Here is a 16,508-nt window from a genome sequence, read left to right as displayed (position 1 = left end):
TTTCAGTACAGTGGTACACAGTAGATGTTTGGGCAAAGAAATGCTGTGGTGAAAACATACCTAGTGCTTAAACCATTTTTTTATTTACCATCGTTTAAAAGTGTAAAGTGTAAGTGCACACTGATTAGAAGGTGTGAAGGTAGAACAGTCAAACAGGTCTTTGACTTTAATGTCAGCTTAAACAAGCTACATTTCAAACTACAGACAATCCCATGTTAAACATAATTTGCATACTTTTAACCTAAGCACATTTAAATGTGTGTGTGTGTGTGTGTGTGTGTCTGTGTGTGTGTCTGTCTTTCTGTGAGTGTGTGTGTGTTTGCGTGTGTCTGTGTGTGTGTGTGTGTGTGTGTGTGTGTGTCTGTGTGTGTGTGTGTGTGTGTGTGTGTGTGTCTGTCTGTCTGTCTGTCTGTGTGTGTGTGTGTGTGTGTGTGTGTGTGTGTGTGTGTGTGTGTGTGTGTGTGTGTGTGCTGCTCATTCCCTGCAGGGAAACTTACAGCCTTGTATAGCCATAAACAACGGTGCCGGAGCGTCATGGAAAATGTTTCTTTTTTTCTTTTTGGAGGAAGAGGAGGAGGAAAGGGGACAAATGGTAGTGGTTCTAGTTTGGGTTAGAAAGTGGGAAAAGACAGAGTGTAGACTGGAGTATGCATGCCAGTGGAATGAGTGGGCAGAAAAGAAAAACATGGCTGATAAGGTGAAGGACAAACCAACAGTAAAAATGTCAACTATCATGATGGTGTTCTCTCTCAGCGAAGACAGCTGGGGACACCATCTTGATTGATTTGTTGACATTCTTTTCCTGGGAAGCTGACATTGTGAATTAGCAGGTTGTGCTTTATCGGCAGACAGGAGACAGTTGTTAGGGCTACAGTTTGCATTTCTGCAGACATGTCTTCAAATATGTTTTATTCATACAGAATGTATATGGCCACAAGTATGTGTCTCCTTTACCGTTGGTCTGTTGCTGTTTTTCATGATTTGGGCAGACAAGGCCCTTTAGGTAGCCTGACAAACCAGACCCACATCAAGATGTAGGGTCTGGGAACTCACCATTGACGGAGCTCAATCCGAGGGGTGGGATAAACAGTTGTCTTTCAAATTCCCTCTGCACGCAATAGGATAGCGCTACAACCAGGCAGAGCAACGAAGAAGGTAGTGAAGCTAGTCGATAGATTAAACTTTTGCCGTATCCCGTCGGCAAAACTCCGAACACATCTTCCTTTTTTAAGAATGATTTCAGTGCTGTTCTTTGTTCTTTTCTCAAAGAAAAGCTTAACTCCAAGTCTTCCAGAAGACCGCTGTTCTCAGCAGCAGCAGCCATAAGCCCGCCTACTGACTCTATAAACGATGTGATTGGCCTGACCAGAGTTTGGTTTTTCCAGCTCACAAGCCAACGGAGAGTGCCTAGACCCCCCTGGCTGCAAATTAAATTTGCTGCCTTTAGGGTGTGTCTAGATTTCTAGGCTACCCTTTAGGTCTAATTAGGGTAAATCTTAATGCTACAGTAAACAGTGATATTTTAGACAATTTTGCATTCAACTTTGTGGCAGCAGATTAATAGCTGTTACTTTTGAGTTTTGAGTCTACAATGGTGAGTGAGGGCACTAAACCCAGTGTACACAGTGTCCAGAGCATGTCAACTTTGAGGCGAGAAAGCGAGATTATGTTGCTATACAATGGACTGTACAAATGCTATATTGGAGTACAGTAATAAACTACATTGTGGGATGTGCAAACCACTAACTTGACATGAAGTAGATGAGACATGGGGAAAGTCAGGAGAAAGTTTGTACCTGCCAAAATGAAATAACAGGACTGAAGGTGGATTTTTCCTTTTTAGACTGTGGTTAAAGACCCTGCATCTGTATTGGAAAAAAACTCACACAAAGCCACATTGTTTTAAAGTTTGGTCATTTTATTGTAAAAGTAGATCCATACATAGTGTTTAGTACAGTACTTCTGAAAGCACAGAGCCCAGTCTGCTAACAGTGATTAGACATCCAAGGAGATTTTGACTTTGGTAACTGTCCCATGCAGGTTATAATCCCTTTTCACCAGCTGTTCATCAAACTGTCGATATATTATCAAAGCAAATAAAAACACCACTTAACATACAATTAGTATAAATATTTTAGAACATTTTACACCTCTTTTATACCATTATGAAATTATTATTCCCATTTTTCCGCCGTAATTGTATTAAGACGTGCATGATGTGCCGGCGTTCTACATTAAATAATGTGAATATCTCTGTATTCATATTAGTTATCTGATATCTGGGAATGTAAGAGAACCGAAAAGAATAATAAATATGTATATTTAAGTTAAAAGTTATTACTTTAAAAATTACAATCAATACTGTTTCACTGAAACAGTCAGCTGAATACAGTAACACATCACAGCAGGGCATTTGTCAGAAAATTTCTAATTATTTATCTGTACACTTGTAAACGTTACTGACAGAGGAGTGTAGAAAGAAAATGGACCAGTTTCCAGGATTTTTTTAAGACTAGACTTAAAGTAACAGTTAGTGGTAACAAAGCAAAGAAACTTATTTTTTCATATAGTAAGTAGCAAACCCATACAGGGGGGGGGTTATAACTAACGTTCTAACAAGCGTGCTGTCTGGCGGAGATGGAGCCTGGCAGCGGTGTCAGTCACATGTTCAGAAGGCGTTGTTGTTGATGAGCTCCATCCGGGCCACCATGGTGGACACCAGCTTCTCCAGCTGCTCGGCCCTCAGCCTGCCCGTCTCCAGCACTTCTTCGTGGTTGGCCTTCTCCTGGCTGTCGTAGTCCATCACCGAGCGGTTGCTGATTAATGACAGGGCGAAGACGCGCATCCCGGCGTGGCGGGCGACGATAACCTCGTGCACAGTGCTCATCCCTGCAGCAAACACAAAGAGGAGGTGAGAAGTTACGCTGCAAATATTCAAACGCTAGTCAGTGTCCCCGTTAGTTATGCCTACTAGAGCTGAAGATCTTTGCCCGAACCCGACGGGACCCGACGCAGACCCCCTGTTGAAGATCACTGCACTAGAAGACTCTGAAAATACTTTAAAGTAAATCTGTCATTATGTCATTGTGAGTTTTTGGTCACAGACTAGAAGATTTTGTTACAAATGGGGATCTTGCAGGGTCACAATTTGCAAGACTACAACTTGATTTGTTTTTGAAAAATGTAACCAAGCTTGCAAGCTACTGCTAGCGTTAGCTGGTAACTTAAAGGGGAACTATGCAATTTTTTTACCTTAATTTACCTTAACTGAACAGCTTCGGAGTCACTGGAATGGTTATATGACTTTTTTCGAGTTGAATGGTGGTCGTCTCGCTTCCCCCTAGCGCCTGTGAGCGGAAAAACCACCCTTGCAAACTTTCGGCCGGCGAGCCGCCGGCCTTAGCTTCAGGAAGTAACGCGTGATATCAGGTCTCGCGATATAACAAATTGCTTCACGGCACTGCACACATACACCCATTCAGGAACCGGGTAACAAGGTAGTGATGGAGTTTTTCACACTATCGTCATGGCTGAGCCGACAAAAAAGAAGCAGAAAGTTTGGAAAGCATTGTCAGAGGAACAGAGAAAGAGGAAACGGCAGACTGACCGAGCGAGGACTCTGACACAAGTAAACATAGGAGCTGCCAAATATCTATTCTGAAGCTGTAGGGGGAGCTCTATAGAGAAACCTGTGAGCAAAAAGCGAAGAAATGGCCAAAACTGCATAGCGCCCCTTTAAGGGAAAGTTTGGCGATTTTCTGTTCTGCCGTACATGCAGAGGAATGCCGCCAGTACCCACAGGTCTGCGTTTACCTGTCGGTAAATCTCTGCTGGATGATTTAGCGTTTAGCTTAGCGCAGCACCACTGCAGCCATAAACAACACCAGCTCTACCCAGTTTGCTGCTTCCTGTTTGGTGCTGGAGGGAGCGCACCCATTGGTTGTTGACAATGTTGACATGATTTGACTTCACTACAAAGACCTAAAACTTACGATAACATCAAACACGTTTGATTTTGTCGGAACGTCAAGACGGGAAAAACACTGACTCGGACTGAGTTTTATGACCACCTTACATCGGGAGCGCTCCCAACTCTAGCAAGACTCTCAGGATGCAGGACTATTTCATGGCAGTATTGGATTTACAGAAGTTATGAATAAAGAATCAGTGAGATGAAATACAAATTCACTGGACAGCCAAAAACAGGCTTTCCTTATCCATATGTAAAAACGTATAACCCCTATTATAAATACATTCTTTTTCATTACAATCAGACATTTGAAGTTAAGAGGAAGTGTGGATTTGTTAATTAATACAGTATAAAGGCCGCATTGTAATTTGGTAGTATGAGTAGTGATGGGGGAAGCATTTTTTATGGTAACTTTGTTGTTCTTTGTCAATTAACATGCAGTTCATTGGGATTGGTCAACTTATCTCACTATATACTGGGAATGTACAAATATTTACTTGCAATTTAAATGAACTTTGTAATGCATATATATATATATATATATATATAAATAAAATTTATGAGGGCAACATCCTGCTTTATACAAACTTTGCAACATAAAAAACTTTGAAGTTGCTTAAAAGTGAGGTTTCGAAAGACTCATCCTGTGACAATTTTTTATGTGTTAGTCACATCACACCGTCTGCCTTCCCTCCAATATAACGGAATTATATGGCACTCAGCTTGTGGTGCTCAAAGCGCCATCAAAATACATTTGAAAAACTCAACAGTAATGTCTCTTTGCAGAAATCATTACTCAAGATAATTCACAGACCTGATTGTGACCACTTTCATGTAGGAACTACTTTCTTTCTGCCATACTGTAGTTCCTATATGAAACTGCTATCTAATTTCATACTCACACCAAAACAATCTAGACTGATACATATACCACTACAGGTAAGAGGAACATTTATTTATTTTTGATTTTGGGGTGAACTGTCCTTTTAAATATGTAGTGTGTGTGTGTGTGTGTGTGTGTGTGTGTGTGTGTGTGGGGGGGGGGGAACTTCAGACTCACCAACAGCATCTGCGCCCAGACTGTGCAGCATGCGACACTCAGCGATGGTTTCGAAGGAGGGACCTCCCACGACGCAGTAAACCCCCTCCCGCAGGAAGTTGTCGTAGCCCAGGTCTGATGCCACATCATGGGCCAACTGACGCAGTTCGCGGTCGTAAGCGTCAGACATGCAGGGGAAACGGATGCCAAACCTGAAAGGGGGAGAACAGTGTTGAGTCAACCACACAGCTGGGCTATTAAGAAAATTCCCCCCAATGACTCAGGTAACATTAAAGCAATACACCAAGTTTCTGAGATTGGTTCATGTCCTCATGAGGACAACCAAAGACAGTACTTGTGAACACTGGGCATGGAAGATTTGTAATGTCCACATACGGGTCAACAGGTCACTCCTGCAGTGCATGGATTTGAAAAAAACAATCGTTTTTTTGCATTGATGCTCTGACATTACACAGACTTGTGCTCTGAGGCTACAAAACATGTTAAAGAGTTTTGATACGTGTTAAAGCCTCCGGCCATCGAGAACAATAGGCGCTTTTGTTAACACTGACATCAGCTTATCGTCGCTCCGGGGCTGAAGTGTGGCAGTTTTGTGTGGGAGGAAAAAACAAAGAAGAAACAAATATGGTGGGGGAGGGGGAAAACTGGGTACAGCTTAGTCATTTAAAAAAAACGAATGAGTCACGACTACTTCAGAGAGGACAGTGTTTCCCACACATAGACTAATGTGTGGCGGTGCGTCGCACTATCAACACTGGCCGCCGCACATTGTGTTTCGTTATTAATTTCTTTTTTTTTTTAAATGCTATTTAAAACACGTTCAGCTGCCATTTCCTTTCCCTGCCCTCCTCTGTCTCTCTGTCACTTGTGTCACACACACACACACACACACACACACACACACACACACACACACACACCTCCTCCCAGGGTTAGCTGCCTGGAAGGTGACGTTGGAGGCTTAAAACACCATCGAGCCCACCGTGCACACAGCGTCTGTCTCCATAAAGGAGAGAAGACGGCTGGCGAAATTCACAAGTTCACGAAAGGTTGGTATCTATCTCGTGAACACCTTTACACAATCACACATTCACAATCACCGACCCGACTCTTAGCAAACAAGCCATTGCGCCTGCTTTAGAAAGTTAACTAGTCGCAAAACACTATATGTAGCAGCTGTGAATCAAATAAAGGTATTATAAATAATGGTATGTATTTTTTTACTCTTCTACACTGAATGTTTGCTGCTTCAATCCAGATGAGTATTGAAAAGTATTTTCCGCGACTGAAAAAGGCACATGTTGAGGATGAGGACCAGCCTGAACCGGAGGTATCAGTCTGAAACAGAGCTGAACAGTCCGACCAGTGTAATTAATTATGTTATTAATTTGTTTACAATATTTTTCAGGCTTCAGTGAAAGACAAGGTCAGGGAGAGAGAGAGAGAGAGATAGATTCGTTAGGCATTGAAGTATGAGAGGAGGACAGCATCCAACAGCGTGATCCTCCTCAGTTTTTGATCAACGATTGTTACGAAAATAAGTATTCCCCCCCCCCCCCAAACTGCTTTCTAATCTGTGGGAAACACTTAAGGAGAAACTCAAATGAAAATTGCTTTTTGATTTCATGACAAATTTAAAATATTCCAGGCCAAATACTATGAAAAACCTTTGCATATGATGTGGAAATACTGGTTGTTTTACGCATTAAACACGTCAAATTTGCAGTATCTGCCCTCATAGAACCATCCATTCATCCATCCGTCTCCTCTCCTCCACCTACCTCTCATCATTTGGTCCGGCCAGCGGGGTGATTCCAGCGAACCCCGGCATGTTGATGTGGTCCTTGAGGATCATGATGTCTCCCACTTTGTAGTCCTGGTTGAGGCCTCCAGCCGCGTTGGTCAGGATGATCGTCTCCACGCCCATCAGCTTGAAGACACGCATGGGCAGCGTGATCTGGAGAACACAAGGTAATGTGAAACACTTCAGAATCAGAATCAGAAAGGGTTTTATTGCCAAGTACGTTTTTTAACACATACAAGGAATTTGGAATTTGTTTTGGTGTTGTTGGTGCACGTCACACATTCTCTAGATGGAATATTAAACAATATAAGTATAGGTATAAACAATATAAGTATATGTACACAGTATGTATTAAATTAAATTAAAAATAAAGATAGAAATACAAAAATAAATAAAGAGCAAAGAGCATTACAGCAGAGAGAGAACAGTGGCATGAAGAGCCAGGGTGGTTTCCAGGCCTTGTTAATAAGGCTAGTGGCGGAGGGGAAAAAGCTGTTCATGTGACGTGAGGTTTTGGTCCTGATAGACCTCAGCCTCCTGCCAGAGGGGAGTGTCTTGCACACACTATATGCCTCAGCTTGCACACACTATAATACAATTTATAAATAAAATGACTGCTAGGGCTAGGGTTTTAATGGTGCAAAAATATAAGAATCACTTGCATGCCAGCTGCACAAACCTTGCTTGAAACAAAGATAAGGGGACAGAATGCAAAATGCGTGTTTCTCAAAAGCACGTGTCAAACTCAAGGCCCTCGCAAATTTTGATCCGGCCCGCATATCAATTTAGGTTCACAACAAATTTTGGCCCCACTAGTTGTGCACCAAACCAAAGAGACACAAATTGTTTTTCGCACTGTAATTATGTGACACTCAAAACAGAATTTGAGTCGGCATATAGAAAAGCTATAAGAGACGTGCAATAATACAGTCAAAGATATTTTACTTTTTCAGTTAAATATAAAAGCATGTCAATAAACTACATGTCTGGCCCTTATTGAGATTCTCATTTCCAGTGTGGCCCTTAGTTAAATTGAGTTTGACAACCCAGCTCAAAAGGGAGGGAAGATATCTGCTACTTAATCTGCACGTCAAGTAGTTGACAGTACACAGAGCATTACATAATATCAGCGATGAGAAGATATTTGCATGTTTACTGCAGTGGATGTTCTGTCTGAGGTTGTTTTCAGAGCGAGACTGAACAGGTGGCTTCTCATCGAACATGCACCCTGATATCTCCAACTGTGCACACTGTGTACACACACCGGCTGAATAAATAAAAACCTACAGTAGATTATCAACAAACCTTAGGTTCCAGGGGGAAAGCTGGTTAATGGAATACTTGGTACTTTGTAGGACTGAGTTTAAAATAAAATCGTTAAAATCGTTTTTCCGATTGAAATTGATTTTCATTTGTCTGCATCGTATGAAACTAGATACCTAAGGAATCCATTGGTACCGACTATGCCATGCTGGCTTGTGGGAAGGGGGTTAAATAATGCTACGAAGATGAAAAAAAACAACTGGCATGGCTATTTAAAAAGAGGTCCCTTGACCTCTAACCTTAAGATATCTGAATGAAATGTCTCTCAATACTCACTGACTGTAGAGCAGTGGTGGAATGTAACTGACTCGTTTACTCAAGTACTGTACTAAAGTACAAATCTGACTACTTGTACTTTACTTGAGTCTTTTCTTTTCATGCCACTTTCTACTTTTTACTCCACTACATTAATCTGACAGCTTTAGATACTTTACAAATTAAGATTTTGGCACACAAAACACCTATAGTTTATAAAATACAATGTTTTATTACAAATTAAACTACCCAATAATAGTAGGCCTACAAGTCCAGCTGAAATGATTAGACCATTAAACACGTAATTGATTGGCAGAACAGTTTGGAACGTTTCCAGTTTCTAAAATGTGAGGATTTTTCTGCATTGAGTACTTTTACTTTTAAAACTTTAAGTACATTTTTTTTGGTGATACATACTTTTACTAAAGTAACATTTTCGATGCAGGACTTTTACTTGTAACAGAGTATTTTTTACAGTGTGGTATTAAATGTTTATGTCTCCTTTATATCCAAGCTAAATTGGTATTGCAACTGAAATTTCCCTAATCAAATTTGTTCTTGAATCGATTTGGAAATCGAATCGGGACCTTAAAATTAAATTTTGATTGATTAAATTGATTCAGGAAATCAGTGACAATACCCAACCCTAGTACTTTTACTTAGATAAAAGATCGGAGTACTTGTTCCACCACTGCTAGCCGTTAACATACGACTGGTAATCTCTACTCACCTTCTGGATGGGGTGGCCCTCGTATAGGTGGAACCTGCCCTGCATGCAAACACACGGCTTCCCTTTAAGAGTTCCAAACACCAGCTGGCCAGCATGACCATGCACTGCAACACAGACAGACAGACAGACAGACAGACAGACAGACAGACAGACAGACAGACAGACAGACAGACAGACAGACAGACAGACAGACACACACACACACACACACACACACACACACACACACACACACACACACACACAAACTTAGTTAGCCACCCATTGCATTTGCTTAGAGCCCACAAACATGCACACACATATATGTTAACAGCTGTTTTTCCAGACAGCTGCAGGCTGTGCATACCTGTGCTCCGGGGGAAGTTGGGAATGTCGCAGTATTTGAAGACCTGAGGATCCTTGATCATCTTAGCCAGGCCACCCAAACCTGAACCGCAGACAATTCCCACAGTGGGCCGCACCTGTGTGTTGGACAGCAGCCAATCAGCTGTGGTCCGACACTCCTCATAGCTTTCACTGAGAGAGTCAGAAAAACAAAGATCAGTCACCTATGTATAAGCTCTTGTATCAACAGCGTTTATTTTCTGTAATGTTTAACACACTACACGGCCAAAAGTATGTAGACACCTGGCCTGCATGCAGTGTTTGAATTTATGCCTTATGTGTTGGGTCTTTCTTTACTATTTAAAACTCCTGAATAATATCATTGACATCATACACACTAGGGCTGGGCAATATATCAATATTATATCCATATCGTGATATGAGACTAGATATCGTCTTAGATTTTGGATATCGTAAAATCGTAATATACTTAGTGTGGTCTTTTCCTTGTTTTGAAGGCTGCATTAGAGTAAAGGTTTTCGGTACTTAGCAGACTGTTCTAGCTGTTCTATTATTTGCCTTTACACTTTGCCTTTACTCATTAAATCGACATTTCTGATGATTATTTATCAAAAATCTCATTGTGTGAATAATATTTTGTTAAAACACCAACTGTCAATCCTACAATATCGTCGCAATATCGACATCAAGGTATTTGGTCAAGAACATCGTGATATTTGATTTTCTTCATATCGCCCAGCCCTAATACACACCCACTGTGACACAGTGTAAACACAGTGATGTCCTCGTTTCCTCTCTCTCTCTCTCTCTCTCTCTCTCCCTCTCTCTCTCTCTGTGCACAGTCACAAGGAAATAAACAGGAATAAAAAAAAACAGGAACACATTATTGTGCCAACAATGCGATGTGAGGGCTCTACTGTTGAATCTATCCATCCCTTTGCCTTTGGATCTTAATCCAACCTTCATACACGTATTAACAAGTTTAGAAACTCTTTTGTTTGCTAATGCATAGTAAAACAAAAACAAGACACAAGTTCAAGACAGATCACCACAAACAACATATTAAGAAATGCTACCATTATTACAATACTAACAGCCAAACAAACACATACTTTAAAAGAGTATTAATGTAGTGTGGCTCAGAAGCATGACCCATAAAATAGGTGATACATATTTACATCTTTGGGTTACTGGGTTATCCCATTACAGGTGTGGTGGAAATTCTCAAAATTGTAGGCCTACAGTAATTGAGTAGATGTACTTAGTGTTGTATCTTGTTTTGAATTTTTTTTTTGTTGTTGTAGTCATAGCACAATGCCAGCATGCAGTCATCCTAGGCTGTCTCGCGACATTGCGTCTCTCTCATCGTGCGGCAAAGCCATATAACGTGTCACAAAGTGTACAAATGAAAGTCACAGCAGCAGAACAGATGCCACCTCTGTGAGTAATTATGGGTCAGTGGGTTCATAGACGTGACGTCACGGCGGAGCCATGAGCCAATTTGGGGGTTTTCCGTCCCACCGGTGAGCAAAGTGTCCAACTGTCTGGAGCCAACAGTCGTCTCTTCCACGTGGGCCATTAAAAAGATTAAAGAATTGAGCGGCATCCTCACGAGCGTCACATCGTCATCCGCGCGCTCCTCCGCCCGTTTTTAATTAGCGTTAGCCTAGAAGTTTAATCAGCCTGAGTGTATTTGTCTCTGGGTTTTTGGGGGAAATGTAGCTACATTTGAAGGTATTTCAAGTAGCCTATTACAGACTCCACATGTAAAATGAGCGATGGAGAGCCGGTGACGCATTTAAAACAGATAATCAAACAGGCTGCGTCACAGCAAAAGTAGCATATATCTAATTTATAGAAATATTATAGTATAGTAGTAGTCTATTAGCCTAGCTTTCTAATAATCTAGTAAATATTAATGTACTCACGCAGACACAATCTCGGACACGGAGAACATGATGAAACGTAATGCAGGGTCGGCAGGTTGCTTCACGTTCAATTGAGCCAGTCTATTCAGGCTTCCTGATGGAGGGACCAGTTTTTAGCTTCACACCCCCGCCCATTATTCGACACCTCCCCCTCCCCACGTCACAGCCCGGTAAATGCTCTGATTGGTCGAAGTGCAGGCGTTGTTCGGATGTGCTTCCGATGCGCTCGTGTTCGCTATGATGAACACACACCCCACACTAACCAATGACGTGTTCAGAAAGTCAAAGCAGTCAGAAGAAGAGGGAGGGTGAAAGGGGGAATCCACAGAGGAGGAGACGGAGGTAGAGGAAGAGGTACCCTTCATTCAGGCCATGGAGGACGCCTGTGAACAGGTTGACTTGCAGCTGTGCAAGGATGGATTCGACCTTCGAGCCGGTTCTTGCCGCGGTGTCTTGCCAGTGAGGATATGTCGCCTGTGATGTTGATGCATTTTTCTGGCCAGATCCAGCTAGGCGAAGAGATAATGTCTAGTATTTTCTGTACTTTTTCAGATCTTTATTTTTTTGTTTGTTGTTGTTTTTTTTCTGTAATTGTAACCTGTACTGGATACAGTATTTTATGTTTGTCTGTTGTTTGCTGAGCTAACAGTGTTATGCACACTACTGTAGTAGCTGTATGAAAACAATGTTTTGTTGTGATTCTCCATGTTGACATGTTGACTGATTTGGGTACATGAAGCGAAATAAATTATATTTTCCTCAGTCTGCAGAATTGGTCTTGTGTAGTGTTTGGTGAACTTATTGTATATTTGTACTTTCTCTGTGTACTTCATATACAGTACTCTAATCACTGAGAAGTAGAATTGCTAAAAGTGTTTTAGGTTAGCAACAGCAGTGTGTAACTGGTCATATGAAACGTGTGTTTCATATAGTAACAAAATATGTTTTTTTATAAATTAGTGTATATTTTGCAAGAGTATTTCATTTTGCAAAGGGTCTGAGGTCTGCTGCTGATTGGGTGTGTGGTTGTGCTAATTGTGTGTAGCGTTTTGAAAAAAACGGTCCCTGCTTTCAAAATAGTGCTTACGCAATCGAAAAAAAACTGTAAGTGTAGCACAGAGCCATGTCTTTCTCTATCACTCTGGTGTAGCCTATTATGAACGCTACAATTTCCGATAGTACATGAATGCAGCATAGCGTATTTTCTGACTCACGTTGCTGCTGATGCTGATGCAATCACCCTGCAGTAGAAAAGAAAAGCAAGAGTTTGATCATCACATTTGGTGATTCACCAGTCATATAGTCAACAGTTTACTGCGAAAAAGTACTTCTTACCTACTACTTAGGCCGCTTCCTATATATATAACACCAAGTTTAAAGGCAAATCACTCTTCCACACAGCAAACCTATCTACAAGTCTACCATCACTCATATATGTTGTTAAAACTGTTTCTCTCTCTCTCTCTCTCTCTCTCTCTCTCTCTCTCTCTCTCTCTCTCTCTCTCTCTCTCTCTCTCACATTGTCATTCTCATTCTACCTCTCAATTTAATTTAATTCAAAGGGGCTTTATTGGCATGGAAGTTTAAACAACAACGTTGCCAAAGCATCAACATACAATTTGTCCACATATTCGGGCAAAACACAATAAACATTATATATTATATAAACATTAACACAATATTAGGATGATTTATATAAATTATATACATGTTTGGCAAATATGACACAAATATGAAAACAAAAGTAATTAAGCAATATGAATAAATATCTCTCCCTCTCTCTCTCTCTCTCCCTCTCTCTCTCTCTCCCTCTCTCTCTCTCTCTCTCTCTCTCTCTCCCTCTCTCTCCTCTCTCTCTCTCTCTCTCTCTCTCTCTCTCTCTCTCTCTGTCTCTGTCTCTCTCTCTCTCTCTCTCTCTCTCTCTCTCTCTGTCTCTGTCTCTCTCTCACTGCTGATTTTAACAACAGTAAAAAATCAACAAAATGTATAGTTGCTGGTGTGGGAGTAGTGACACACACACAGTAGGGCCAAGCTAGGTGTAGACATCTGCAGGTGTCATTTAACCCTGTATACATGTGTAGCTGTATTGTTTGTGAGATTGCATCAAACACATGCTGAAACGGGGCGTCTTCCCCAAAAGTTCTGTGTGGCAATAACAAGTTGTATTAGAGTGTTGTCCTAATTGCCTTTATATTAATTATTTACCCAATCTCCAATGTCTCAATGAAAGTCTGTCTCTAAAAAGTCAGAAAACAACCCTGTTTTCAGCTCTGTTACAATGCATTTTCCAGAAGATCCAAGAGGCTGTTTAAATAGTTTATTTATTATAAGAAATAGGGGAATTTTCTCAACACATTAAAAGACACTTCATCCTTCAGTTTATCACAAACATTCAAAATGACCACATTCAGAGATTCATGGTTTATATTGGAGTGTAAAAGTAAGTAAAGTAAAAGTATAAAGTGTAAAAGTATAAAGTGTCATTAAATGGAAATACTCATGTAAAGTACCTTGAATTTGTACAGTTTTAAAGCCAAATGTACTTAGTTTGGCTCAGCACTGATATTAATCCAGAAACGTAGTAACTGTGACAGGGAACATTTTGCAGAATGATTACGTCTACTTTTGATCCTTTAAGTAATGTAGCTGACATTATTTACTTACTTTACTAAAGTAGAGGTTTGAATGCAGGACTTTGTAGTGGAATATTTTCAAAGTGTTGAGACTTTTACTAAGTAAAGGATCTGAATACTTCTTCCACCACTGGATCAGACCAGTGTTGTAGTCGAGTTACCAACGATATAGAGTCCGAGTCAAGTCTCGTGTCCCCAGTGTTCTAGTACAAGTCCAAGTCCATTTCTGAGTCCGAGTCACCAAAGAAGAGTCTGAGTCGGGTCACAAGTCCAGCGAATAGCGACTCGAGTCTGAGTCCAGGACTCGAGTACTCCATCACTACTCTACTACACTCTATTACACATGTAGTGGCTATTCCGTTTCAAAATTATAGCCACTGCCCCAGCAATAGAAGAGCGGTTTTAACGCACCTTTGTTCCTTTGTTGTTGATCCAGACATGCGGTCGTTGTTTGAAAATAATAATTAAACACAAATATCCTACCTATAGAAATACATTTTTATGATCCTACCAAAACGTTGTAGGCTAATGTTGCATGTGTGTGAATCAGGGAAAATAAACAATACTGATGGTTTCTTAAATGGTATCAAATAAGATGAAACAGGATGACTAGATGTGGTTAAAAAACTTTGTTGGGTCTCAACTAAAGCTAGGACTTCCAAAAAATCCTCCACCTGTGTTTCCAACTTCCCTTTATCAATTATACCACACCCACAATTACTATGGTGTGGCCGATTTGCCAATCAGTGGTCTAGCTGTCAATCAAAATCAGTGGATCAGAACTATAAGCGAAATATGGGAAGTCTTAAAATAATAACTATCTTTAAATATAAACAAAAACTGCCTTTTTTGGCTCCTACAACACATAAAAGCAGTGAAAAACTTCATCCAACTTCCGAGGCCTATTTCATGAATGGTCGAGTCCAAGTCCAATTTGAGTCACGAGTCCAGAGAATAGCGACTTGAGTCCGAGTCCTGTACTCGAGTACTCCATCACTGCTTCAGACAAGCACATCCTTTGCAGCACTGTTCAGCAGTGAGCTTGAAAGTCTGCAGTGTGTGAGCGGCAACAGTACATAAGATGCAGTTGAGAGGTACTTTCATGCTCAGCTGATAATTTCTTTCGATTTTTTTCATTTTTTTTTCAGACAGTAGGGCTAAAAAGGCTAAGTTTGTCCTCAGGCCTGAGGGTGGTGCTGGAGAAAAGGTTGTGGTTAAATTTAAACTAAAAGCTTTCATTCACTTGGGAGGGTGAAAGTGCTCAACACATTTGTAGTCAGCCTCTTAGGTTATGAGCTGTACTAGAGTGTAAGTTGGACATATTGGGTGTGTTCTGAGTGCATTGCTCAGTAGATTGATCAGATTAGATTTGAACCTGATGGTGATGCTGGTAAAAATAAGTTGCTAAAAACATCAAGACTTATTCTTTTAGTAAGATAATGACTGTTTACAGGAAATGTCCCAGAAGTCTGGCCATTAGTGTTCAAGATCTGGTCATTCGACATAGTTTTGACCAAGTGGGTCTGCCAAAAATGTTGCTTTAGTAAAATAACAGAAGTTTTAGCAACAAAATAAATTTCAAGTATCAAAAATAAAATTGCGCATGCAGAATGATTTCTGTCAGTATTATATTGTTCTATTATGGAACATTATTATTGATGTTGGCTGAGGTGGAGCTAATTTTAACGGCTTCATATACTTTTGTGTAGTATAATCTATAAAAGTACAACTTTTTAACCTCTGAATTACAGTGAAGTAGAAGTATAAAGAGACATTAGATGAAAACACTAAATTTCACCTACGTAGAAATTATATTCAAGTACAGTAATAAATAAGTGTACTTAGTTACTTTCCACCAATGGCATATACATATCTGTGTGTCAGTTTTTATCGCTCATGTACACTTGCTGCATTGTGTGTGTGTGTGTGTGTGTGTGTGTGTGTGTGTGTGTGTGTGTGTGTCTGTGTGTGTCTGTGTGTGTGTGTGTGTGTGTGTGTGTGTGTGTGTGTGTGTGAAAGAGAGAGCAGCACAGAGCAGCCAGTGTTCTGGTTACAAACTGTTATGTAACTGCTGATTTGCATTCACACAGTTGTTGGGTCTTTATACTGGAGTGCAAGCCAAACCTGCTGCTCTCTCCCTGCAAACTAATTACAAGTGGAAGAGATTTGCATTGATTAAAAAAAAAAAAAACCTGAGCATATACAAGTTTTAGTTTCTTTGCAGATCGTGTGTCATTTTTACGTCACTTTGCTCAGTTTTGCCCTCAGGAAAAAGTTTGTTTGTCCTTTAAAGTCTCCAGAAACACCTTGTAAGCAGGGTTTTTATCTGGCAAGTTTAATGTTACTCATAGTCTCTCTTATTGCCATGATTTCTTTTTCTTTCATGTACATTGTATTACTCTCTGATGAGTGTCGTAGTAATATACAAAATCACATTTTTCGTCTTAATTGCAGCTCCAG

At 40.5% G+C, this 16,508-nt stretch overlaps 1 protein-coding gene across 2 annotated transcripts; it reads right to left on the bottom strand.

The window, feature by feature from the left end:
- Positions 1-1,900: 1,900 nt before the first annotated feature.
- LOC116048864 (purine nucleoside phosphorylase-like) lies at positions 1,901-11,568 on the bottom strand. 2 transcript variants are annotated; one of them, XM_031298149.2, is made up of 7 exons: positions 11,416-11,552; positions 9,489-9,658; positions 9,143-9,246; positions 6,812-6,987; positions 5,031-5,221; positions 2,661-2,889; positions 1,901-2,589 (listed from the first exon to the last, which is right to left on the bottom strand). In XM_031298149.2, exons 1-6 carry the CDS (start codon positions 11,442-11,444, stop codon positions 2,669-2,671), a joined length of 891 nt encoding a protein of 296 aa, XP_031154009.1. In that variant the 5' UTR covers positions 11,445-11,552; the 3' UTR covers positions 1,901-2,589; positions 2,661-2,668. The 2 variants fall into 2 exon arrangements, with proteins under 2 accessions (XP_031154009.1, XP_035860896.1); XM_036005003.1 differs by having other exon boundaries at positions 1,901-2,889; positions 9,489-9,652; positions 11,416-11,568.
- Between the last annotated feature and the right edge of the window lie 4,940 nt (positions 11,569-16,508).

This window comes from Sander lucioperca, chromosome 9 (genome assembly GCF_008315115.2).
Source record: "Sander lucioperca isolate FBNREF2018 chromosome 9, SLUC_FBN_1.2, whole genome shotgun sequence".
Lineage (NCBI taxonomy): Eukaryota > Metazoa > Chordata > Actinopteri > Perciformes > Percidae > Sander > Sander lucioperca.
Note: the sequence above shows the minus strand (reverse complement) of the source record. Positions and strands in the feature narration are given on the sequence as shown.